Below are 11,582 nucleotides of genomic sequence, written 5' to 3'. Positions count from 1 at the left end.
AAAGATCATTCCATATTGTTATTGACTCTTCTTCTTTTACTTATTTCAGCGACACGGTGGGTTCCACCTAGGGTTGAAGGCTTGGACCAGTGGGTCCAGAAAAGTTTGGACGTTACTACGCCCGAAACCCGTACATGAAAAGAACTGTCCCTCAAATACAGGTGGAAGGCCAAAAATCATGGATAAGTCGAACTCATCTTCTTTTTACCTTTTCATATAAGCAAGTTGTTTGACCCTTCTCTTTTATTGAATTCAGGTCTACGCCAGGGCTCAGTTGTCATCCTCGAGGAAGACGTTTTGGCTAATCCTATTGATGGGGTGAGGCTGTTGCAGGAGGCTTTTATACAGACAGGTGTCTTCGGGCTTACTTCTGGTGCGAGTGATTCTTCTCGGAGCCCCTGGCTGGAGAACAAACAACCAATGAAAAGACGTTCCTCTGCGGTTGGACGAAATAATAAGAGGGCGAAGAATGCCACTCCCTAGTCATATCCGGAAGTTGAGGTGATGAGCCCCCTATCCCAGCTGGCCATAGACACCGTGATGATTGACAATGATGGGGAAGCCATCGAGGAGGGGGCTTCTCTACATAGAAGATGACGACCTTCCACAACTCAATAGACTGCTCAATTTCTTGAGTTAGTTACACCAACCGAGGATGATGCCTCAGCGCTCTGAGGGGAGTTTGATATGGTGGAAAATGCCAAATCCCATTTCCGAATCCTAGTCACAGTGCCCAGTACCGTGAGGCTGAGTACAGGATCCCTGCCGTCTTTGGTTGACGAGCAACCAACAACCAGCACTGCGTTTGCTGCAATCATTTCTCATCTTTCAACGCTATCAGCTTCATCTCATTCTTCACCAACTCTTCCTTTACCACTAGCAACTGCTACATCATTTCCAGCAGCCGCATTTGTCTGAGAAGATGATTTTCCTCTCCCCTAGTCCCCAATTCATGGGAGCTTGGGGCAAATTACGCCGCTCTCTCAAAAGATCCGCAAAGGAGGAGGAGCATTACTCTCTCAGTCTCTAACAAATGAAATCTATTGTCCTGGCTGGTAGAACTTGCTAACTATCTGAAGCCTTTGGCTTCAGAAAAAGATAGGGAAGAGAAACAAGCTCTCTCGTGAGAGTATTTGTTGAATAATGCTATGTATAATGCCGCAATGATATATTCTTCGTTTCCTTCATTATCTCTTCTATTTGATAAAATAGTATTTTGAGTTTGCCTTTTTGTTTTGCAGACCAATTTTCTTGCTTCCGAGGGACTCCAAAGTTTGATTCGAGATAAAGAGGAACTTACCTCCGAAGGGGATTAATTTTTGGCCGAGCGGGACCAAACTGCTGCTCGCCTCTCAAAACTGGAAGCTAAAGTTGTTGAGGATATTGTGTTGGAGGCTCGGGTGTAGAAAAACGAGCAATAAGTAGAGACCTTTAGCAAAGTGATCTCCCCGCTCAGGGTTCAATTTGAAGAGGATAGGGCCAAATGGGATAAAGTTCATAGTGCCGTTCTTGCTGCATCCTATCGCGAGGCTGCCTCCGCTGAAAGATTAAATAATTTGGAGGCAACCTTGAACTCCCAAACTGAGGAGCTTACTGCTGCCGGGGTGAAATATTCCCAATTGGAGGAGAAGTATGAGAAGATCATTGAGCATAATAGACTTTTAGCTCCATTGACCGAGATCTTGATGTTAGCCTCCAGTCCATTATATCCGCGTGGGAAAATCTCTTTGTCAAGGTTGACCAACTTAAAGAAGAACTCAAATGCCAAGCGGCCTCCCTAGTTGTTGAAAAAGCATATGTTATGTACAACATGATGAGAAAAACCTTGGAAGAGGCCAAAGCGGGTGTCATTGACTTTGATCACAAAATTGCTAAAGCCCGTGAGCTAGAGTCAACTGCTAAAAGGGGTCTTCGAGCCAGGCCCGATGCTTCCGATTCTTCTGGTTCTGCTTCCGAATTCTGGGGAACTGAAGAGGAACCGAAAGGCAATAATTTTGAAGGTCAAAATGATGAAGGATAAGACATCGAACCGGCGACGGATCTACCCACTTCTCCTGGGGGAGTGGATACTTCTCTTCCTCTGGGTTCCGGAGATGCAGTAACTTAGCTTTTGATTTTTTTTCCAACTTTTGTACTTGTGCTGTTTGCCACATTCATTATAAATAAAAATACATTTTGCTCAAGTATTGGATAAGTTTTCCTTTCTACGTACTTTCCTTTTAATATTTATGCAAGTTTAATCTTTGCGTCCTTTTTCGTTTAACTATTTCGCACAAGTTTTACTGTTTGCGTCTGATCATGCAATGCTTTGGTTGTATTTTTTCCCAAAAGCATTTGAATTTCGGTCAATAGTTCTTCCAAAATCAACCCTTTATCGTGAGGATTTTCATAAGAGAGGACCCTCTTATATTTACGGTGCTCTTGAAGAGGACGTCTCGTGTTCTTTACTACACGAATATTTGAAGTACTTGTTTAACTTTTAAATGACAAAATTAATTCATCATTCCGATAAGAAGCAAGATAGAAATAAAAGGACTTCACTTTATTTTTCCCATTTCAAAAGTACATAAGCATTCGTTGTGCTAAAAAGAAATTGCCATTTCTTGTGGCTAACTTTTAAAACTTGTTTCTGTGCCCCAGTCCTGATGATATAACTATGCTTTCAGGTTTCGTATTCCGGTAGAAGCGCCAGTTTGCCGTATCCTCATATCATTCCCCCTAGTGTTCGAATGCGGAGAATGCTTGTTTGAACACTAGAAGTTTTACACCTTCAAGGATTTCACTAATGAATTGATTAATAATCTTCAGTTCGGTAACAAACTTCACTTCCTTTAGGAATTTATGCTATCGAGCCAAAGACTATTAGTAATCCCCTAGTGGCTTGCACTTGTGAACGGTCGGATAATCTTTGTTCGATAGAAAACTTAACTTCCCGGTAGGAACTTGCTACCGAGCAAAAGATTATCTAACCGCTCTAGAGCAGTTCTTCGCTTGTGTGCCTTGTTATTAAAAGGACTTATTGCTATTGTTGAAACTTCCTTCGTAGTATGCTTTTCGTTGGTCCCTCATTAAAAACTTTGCCAGAAAAATCCAATTGGCACAAAAATTGGACGAAGGGAAAAAAAGGCAGCACATACTTTCAGTACATATGAAGTTCATTAGCAATAGTATCTCTTGAGGTGTGCCATGTTCCAATTGCTTGACAACTTTTCTCCATCTTGATTCTCCAACTCGTATGATCCTTTCCCGGTGATAGCTGAAACCCGGTAGGGGCCTTCCTATGTTGGACCTAGCTTCCATGCATTGAGTTCCCGGGTGCTTTAAGTTACTTTCCTTAAAACCAAGTCTTCCACTTTGAAATAACGGAGATTGGCTCTTCAATTGTAATATCTTTCTATTCTCTGCATTCATCAAGCAGCTCCAAATTGACCAACATTGCTTTATTGTTTGCTTCTTCATTTTCCCGAAAGTATCTCAAGGTAGGCTCCTCTACTTCCACCGGGACAGGGGTTCTTCTCTGTACACAAGGGAGAAAAGAGTCTCTCCCGTGCTCGATTTGGCCGTTGTTCGGTACGCCCATAATACACCGGGTAGCTCCTCAGGATATTTGCCTTTAGTTCCTTCCAATCTCTTTTTGGGATTTTGTATAATCACTTTGTTCGCTGATTCTACTTGACCATTTGAGCTTGGATGATAGGGCAAAGATGTGATCCTCTTGATTTTCAAGTCTTCAAGGAACTTCGTGACCTTTGCGCCTATAAATTATGGCGTGGGCTAGCAGGCTATCTCTTTTGGTATCCCAAATCTGCAAATTATGTTCTCCCACAAGAAATCCACCACTTCACGTTCACCCATCTTCTGATAAGGACCTGCTTCAACCCATTTAGAAAAATAGTCAGCTAAAATCAAAAGAAACCTTACCTTAGTAGGGGCCGGCGATAGTGGTCCGACGATATCCATTCCCCACTTCATGTAACAACCATAGAGACAAAATTGAGTGCAATGGTTCTGCTGGTTGATGTACTAACAGCGCGTAGCGTTGACACTTATCACATTTTTGAACAAAAGCTTTGGCATTTTATTTCATTTAGAGCTAATAGTATCCTGCCCTTACCAATTTTAGTACTAAGGAATCTGGGCCCGAATGATTTCCATAGATCCCTTCGTGGACTTCTCGCCTAACATAATTAGCTTCAGAGGCTCCCAAACATCGGGCCAGTGAGCCTTGGAAAGAATTCCTATACAATTGGCCTCCTTTGAAACTATACCGCGCTACTTTAGCGTGTAGCCGCCAGGATGCCTCGGGATCTTCAAGCAACTTTCTGTGCTTAAGGTAATGAATAATCTCGTTCCTCCATTCCCAAACCAAATTAGCTATGTTTACCTTGTAGTAGCTATATGCATCCAGAACCGAGTGCATAAGCTGTATGACTGTACCGGAGTCTGATCCCTTTTTTTTTATGTTGACAAGCCAAGGTTAGCTAATACGTCTACTTCTGCATTTTCTTCCCTCAGGATATGCATAATTGATCACTCTCGGAATCGAGCAAGCAAAGCCTGAACCTTCACTCCATATTGCTGCATGCTTCCTCTTTGTCTTCAAAGATCCCATAGACCTAATCTACCACCAGTTGGGAGAATGGCTGTCCAACAGGACGGGACGGGACGAGACAAAATTAACGCGACGAGACGATATTTAAGCGGGATGGGATGAAATGGAACGGGACAAATGGGACGAAACGGTCGGCCCATCCCGTCCCGCTAGCAAATGGGATGAAACGGGACGGAACGGGACGGGTTCGTGGGCCTTAAGTGTAGTTTTTTTTTAAAAAAAATGTCTAGTTTTTTGAAAATTACTATGTTTTTAAAGTTCGCAACGGCTAGATTTTTGACTTATTTAATAAACTTAAATGTTAAAACGAAAATTAGAAAACTAAGTAAAGAATTATAAAATATTAAAATAAAATACTTGTAATAAAATATTCTAGTAATTATAAATTTATAATAGAGTTATAATTTATTTAATATAATTTTAAAGTATTAAGTAATTAAGACAATTCATAAAAAAAATTCAGCGCTTGGAGCCTTTTATTTTATTAATAAAACTTTCAAATCTCAAATACAAATATAATTCTTTTGAAGAGCACCTAATCTACGCAGCCACCTTCTAGGAAGGGTTCTATTTGAACTAGGCCTCTTAGTAGCCAATTACAAATTATCATACTAATATTTGTAAGCTCCTATATAGCTTCTTTGTAACTTATCAATAATATGTCTCGGACATTGTGATGGAATTGACAATGTTGATTGATGTTCCATGAGCTCCATGCCGTCATCGCTCCCAGTGCTACATATCTCATTGTATTCTTCTTCTTCTTCTTCTTCTTCCCTAGTGGTTAGTTTTTCAAAATTAAGATTTCTTCTTTCTAAATTAATCCAATCTCTGAATAATACGGAAATCTCTAGACTGTCCTCCGCTAATACATGTCTATGATCTCCAATTTGAAATTTTGCCGCCTTAAAAGCACTCTTCGATGCTACTGATATCTTGGGCCATTATTGAAAGTGTTGGAAAAGCCTTGCCACGTTCCCTCCACCATGAAAAAAGTTGTTCCTTGCCTTCTTCGTCTTTAATACTTTCCAATCCTTGATTAAGATAAGAATCAAGTTCATCATCAATAGAGGAATCAAAACCTATTATATCATCCATATCTTCCCATAAAACTTCTGCTCTAGACTTAGAAGTCGAAGGAGCAGTTTCACAACCTGTTGTTTTCATAGATATTTATCAAACATTGATCTAGCATAAGAATATATGCTAGCTTGGCAGTCTTCGAGAGTTTGTTCATTTTCTTGAATTGCTAAATTCTCATAAATTTTACTAACAAGTCCCTTTGCATCTCTTAGTTTTAAAGATGTTTAAGTAGAGTAGAAATTAAATAAACTTCGGTGATAGGAAAAAAATACTTTTTAAATTTTGAAATCATTTCATTAATGGTCGGTGCATAAGTTGGATTTGTTTTATACTTACCAAATACAATAGAAATTCTACAAATATACCATAATATTTGTGTAACAGTAGGATAATATATACCAGAAAATTATTTTGTAGCATAATAAATTTTTTCTAAAAATTTAGTAAGCTCTTTGATCTCATCCCAATCAGAATCAACAATTTGATCAACGGGGATACCATTATGCATATTAAATACCTTTTGGATAGGCAACTGATAATCATAAGCAACTTTAAACATTTCATAAGTAGAATTCCACCTAGTACAAACATCTTTTGGAACTTTTCTAACTGAAAGGTTAGCACTAGAACATTGTTGAGCAAATTCATGAATTCTACTCGCTTTATTAGCACGAAAAATACAGGCACAAGCATGTTGTATTTTACTACAAGTATCAGAAAATAAATTAAGACCATCTTTTACAACCAAGTTAAAAATATGGCATGCACATCTAACATGAAAAATTTCTAGATTAATTGGACAAAGTCTAGATTTTAAGCTATTTGCTGCGGTTATGTTAGCAGAAGCATTATCAAAGGTGATAGTTAAAACTTTATCAATGAGTCCATAAAAACCAAGTATTTGTAGAACAGTAGTTGCAATATATGTTCCAGTGTGTTTTGAATCAACAAATTTATAACCAATAATACGTTTTTGCATGTTCTAGTGATGATCAATCCATTGACATATAACATTTAAATAATCACAACCATTAGGACTACGACCTATATCAGATGTGATAAACACTTTACAATCTAAGTGAAAAAAATACACAACGAATATACTGAAGATATTTGGTTTGAAATTTAAAAACATCATTTCTAACCGTGGTCTTAGGAAAACCTTGAAAAGAAGGGTTATAAATTTCTTGTATATAATGCACAAAAGGAGGGTGAGAAGGAAAAGTAAAAGGTAAGCCACAGACAACCACCATTTTGGCTTAGTTCTCACGATCTCTATCTTTGTTATAGGGGCGTAAAACATGACCAGAAGCAGGGTCAAGTTGTTGAATTTGATTAGAACCAGAACCACTAGGAGTGCCAGTACCGGTGGTAGGATCTATAATTTTTCCGGCTTCTATGTTAGCTTGTATCCATGAAGATTTGTGATCCTTTTTTAAGTGTCTAGTTAAACCCTCCGTCCCACCACTTTTTGTGTGTGCAAATTGTTGCTTACATTTTTCACATATAGCACGATGATTGACTTTATCATGTGTAAAAAATTTTCATACAAGTGATGTCTTGGGACGTTCAGCCTTAAGCTTACCCCTTACCGGGGGGTAAAGCTCCAGACCGAGATTGACTCTGAGTTGGAGCTTGTGTTGCGGGACTAGTGAGTGTTTTATCTAATTCTTCTTCCTTATTTTCTTCATCCTCATTTTCTTCGTCCTCAGAAAAAAATATCATTGCCAAATTGTCTTTGTAAAGTTTCATGATCTAGTTGTTCTCCGACATTAACATCATAAAATATTGGGGGTTGGAAAAATGAAGTTTCATCAACATGAGTCATTTCATTTATATGTTTTCTAATTCTAGGAGAAGGGTTAAGATTAGGATTAGGATTACTACTACTTTCACCTATACTATTTTTTTACTACTTTTTTTAAACATGCCAAATACATTTTTAGGTTCCATAATTTAAATAAGAAATTAAATTAAAAAAGCTAACACAAAAATTAAACACACAAATGAAATACGAAAATAGAATACGTAAAGTAAACACAAAAATTAAACACTAACAGAATACGCAAAAATTATATATTAAAATTAGGAGATGGAACGAGTGCACCGTGATTAAATATTGAAACTTGAAGAAATTGCCCAAAATATTGCTCCAAATACTTGGCGAATTAATTTGAAGCTTGAAAGTTTCTCCAACAATTTGCCCAAATATTTGAAACTTGAAAGTTATCACTTGATAGTTGATACTTTATAGTAACAAAATTGAGAGAACAATATAGATAGAATATTAGAATGTAAGAGATTTGAGAGAGAAGATTGATTTTTTGTTGGAAAAAAAATAAAGAAGGATGGGGGTATTTATAGTAGAAAATAGGTCCAAAGTGTAATTTAATAAACTTAGGAGTTATATTAAAAGGTTGGGAGGGGGGGGGGGGTCATTTTGGCCATTTTTAACGTTGGCAACGACTATTTTTGCAATTTAAGTCATTGCCCAACGTCTAGATTTCAAAAAACAAATCCAAGCGGGACAAGCGGGACGGGACGAAACGGGACGGGACAAATGGGAGAAATGGCCGTCCCGTCCCATCCCGTGACCCGTTTAACATTGGTCCATCCCGTTTAAATTGAAGTGGGACGGGACGGGATCGGGACGGCCCGTCCCGTTGGACAACTTTAGCTGGGAGTCGCATTTGATTTCTGTGACCTCATAATCTAGTCCCCGGGCCAATTCGAGCCCTACAATCAAAGCTTCATACTCCGCTTTATTGTTAGTCAAAGGAACTATTCTTATGGCCTGCCTTAGGGTTTCTCCCGAAGGCGTGGTTAATACTATGCCGAGCTCGGACCCTTTTACACTGGAAGCTCCATCAGTAAATAGGGTCCAAACTCCTGATGTCGATTCTGAAACCATCACTGCTTCTTTGGTTTCCAAAGGTAACAATCTTGGACTAAAATCGGCCACAGAGTCGGCCAAAACTTGTGACTTAATTGCAGTCCTAGGTTTATATTCTATGCCAAATTTACTCATTTCGATGGCCCATTTGGCCAGCCTACCTGAAAGCTCGGGTTTATGAAGGATATTTTGCAGGAGAAAGGTGGTCACCATAACTATCGGGTGACATTAGAAATAAGGCCTTAGCTTTCGAGCGGCGACTACGAGGGCTATGTCCAGCTTATCCAAATGTGGTTAGCGTGTTTCTGCTCCCGTTATAATTCTACTAACATAATAAATAGGAGATTGCGTACCTTCTTCCTCACGGACTAAAACAGCGCTCACCCGTACCTCCGAGACTGCTAGGTAGATTAGTAGTTTTTCGCCTTCCTCCGTTTTCAATAATAGCGAGGACTTGACAAATACCTTTTCAAATCCCTCAAAGCCTGCTGACATTTCGGGATCCATTTGAAGTTGTTCTTCTTTTTGAGTAACGAGAAGAAATGATGGCATTTCTATTAAGACCGGGAAATGAACCTGCTCAAAGCGGCCAATCTACCCATGAGCCTTTGAAACCTCTTTTACGCTCGATAGATGGTCCGGGATGTCCTCGATGGCTTTGATTTTATCGGGGTTAACCTCAATCCCCCTTTGTGATACCAGGAATCCCAGAAACTTGATGGAGCTGCCCTAGAACACACACTTCTCGGGGTTAAGCTTCATGTTATGCTTCCTTAGTATATTAAAAGTTTCTTGCAAGTGTTTAAGATGATCACCTGCATTCATAGACTTAACAAGCATATCGTCTAAATAAACTTTCATGGTTTTCCCTATTTGCTTTTCAAAGATTTTGTTTTCGAGCCGCTGATAAGTGGATCCAGCATTCTTTAGCCCGAAAGGCATCACATTATAGCAATATGTCCTGAAATTCGTTATAAATAAAGTTTTTTCCCAATTCTTCGGGTTCATCTTAATTTAGTTGTACCCGGAGTAAGCATCGAGTAAACTCATTAACTCATGCCCGGCCGTTGCATCAATCATTTGATCAATGTTCCGCAACGGGAACGAGTCCTTTGTGCACGCCTTATTTAAGTACTTATAGTCTATGCACATGTAAAATTTATTATTTTTCTTGGGAACTACTACTATGTTGGCTAGATAGTCCGTATACTTTACCTCTCGGATTGAACCGATATCAAGTAGGCGAGTTACCTCTTCTTTGACGAATTTATTTCTGGCCTCGGTGATAGGACATTTTTTCTGTCTTACCGAAGAGATGTTAGGATCCAAGCTTAGCTTGTGTACAGCCACTTCCGGCGGGATTCCTGTCATATCCGCATGCGACCACGCAAAATAATCGACGTTAAATTTAAGAAATTCAATAAATCGAGACCTTAGTTCGGGGTGTAGTCTTGTCCCAGGTGGAATTTACTCTCCGAGAACTTTTTGAATAATGTGACTTTCTAAAGCTCTTCCGCTGCAGATTTTGTTGCGTTTGTCTCTTTTGGTACCTGGAAATACCATGGCTCCTGATAAGATTCTGACGCCTCTTCCCCCTGCTTGACTTCGCTTAACTCAGGAGCAGGCGCCGGTTCCTGTAATTGCTATACCGCATGCTCTTTCCCTTTGCTACTGGAGACCAAAATTGCATTCATCTCCCCTGCCGCCACTTGATTGCCTTTTATTTGTTTAATTTCCTCGGGAATTGGGAATTTCAGCAACCGGGATACGTCGATGGTACAACCGTCATCTCGTGCAACCATGGTCTTCCCAGGCTAATGTTGTAGCCCATAAAACCATCCATCACCTCGAAAAGGGTCGTCTGCATCACCCCTTCGGCATTTTGGGTAGCAGGATCTCTCCTCGGGTTGTCACCCTTGCTAGGTTAAACCCATGAAGAGTTTTGTGGCCGGAATGATGGTTCCGGTGAGCTTGGCTTACTCCAATACCCTGCATTGTTTAATAGTGGCCGAACTTCCTGGATCTACCGGAACACGTTTGATTTTAAAATCTAATACATTTAAAGAGATTATCAATGCGTCGTTGTGCGGTAGCAACAATCCATCTGCGTCTTCCTCCGTGAAAGTGATGTCATCTTCAGCGACTTCCCGAAGCCTCTTGATATGGATTACTGATACATTCGTCTTTTTTGCCGCCGATAATGTAACCCTACTAATCTTGTTTCCCTCAAAAATCATGGAGGGATCTTCTCTTGCTTTTAAGGGCTCCGTGTTTTCACGATTGCGACCATAATTATTTTTAGCCCGGTTACTTAAAAATTCCCTAAGATGGCCATTTTTCAGCAGTGTTGCCACCTCTTCGCGCAGATGCCAGCAGTCACTGATCCAGTGACCGTTTGTCCGATGGTATTTGCACCACAAATTAGGATCCCTCCGACTGGGATTGAATCTCATTGACTTTGGAAACCGTGCTTCTTTAGTTTTCTTCATAGCCGACATCAACTCTACTACACTGATGTTGAAGTTATATTATGTAAGTCTGGGGTAGGAAGAATCTCGAGAACCTGACGTTTCCTTGTCCTGTAACGACGTGTTATTCAGGCCATGATTAGTTCTTCTATCAGTAACGAACCTGTCTGCCGACCAAAAACCTTTGCCACGTCCTTCGGCCCGTTCATATGGCAAAATTGGCTCTTCAAAAACCGTCTATTGGTGTCAAAATCGTCTTTATTTTTTTATTCTTCTCCTACCCTTAATCTACATCGGGAAACCGAGCTGATCATCCTCAGTCCTTATCTTTGACTCGTTCCGGTTGTGAACATCCGCCCAAGTTGTCGCTTGGAACTCGAGCAAGCTTTCTTTCAACTTTCGGGAGGCATGAGAACTCCTCGGATTGAAACCCTTGGTGAATGCTTCAGCTGCCCATTCATCCGGAACGGCCGGTAGCAATATCCTTTCCTTCTGAAATTGGGTTGCAAACTCTCACAGCAACTCG

At 39.9% G+C, this 11,582-nt stretch overlaps 1 protein-coding gene across 1 annotated transcript; it reads right to left on the bottom strand.

The window, feature by feature from the left end:
- Positions 1 to 10,564: 10,564 nt before the first annotated feature.
- LOC142181552 (uncharacterized) lies at positions 10,565 to 11,077 on the bottom strand. The gene has a single exon (XM_075254466.1). The coding sequence runs from the start codon at positions 11,075 to 11,077 to the stop codon at positions 10,565 to 10,567; it is 513 nt and encodes a 170-aa protein (XP_075110567.1).
- Between the last annotated feature and the right edge of the window lie 505 nt (positions 11,078 to 11,582).

The sequence above is a fragment of the Nicotiana tabacum genome, chromosome 6 (genome assembly GCF_000715075.1).
Source record: "Nicotiana tabacum cultivar K326 chromosome 6, ASM71507v2, whole genome shotgun sequence".
NCBI lineage: Eukaryota > Viridiplantae > Streptophyta > Magnoliopsida > Solanales > Solanaceae > Nicotiana > Nicotiana tabacum.
Note: the sequence above shows the minus strand (reverse complement) of the source record. Positions and strands in the feature narration are given on the sequence as shown.

What these genes read in the sequence shown, in the direction of transcription:
- LOC142181552 (XM_075254466.1), bottom strand. Translation starts at nt 11,077, where the DNA reads ATGAAGAAAACTAAAGAAGCACGGTTTCCAAAGTCAATGAGATTCAAT.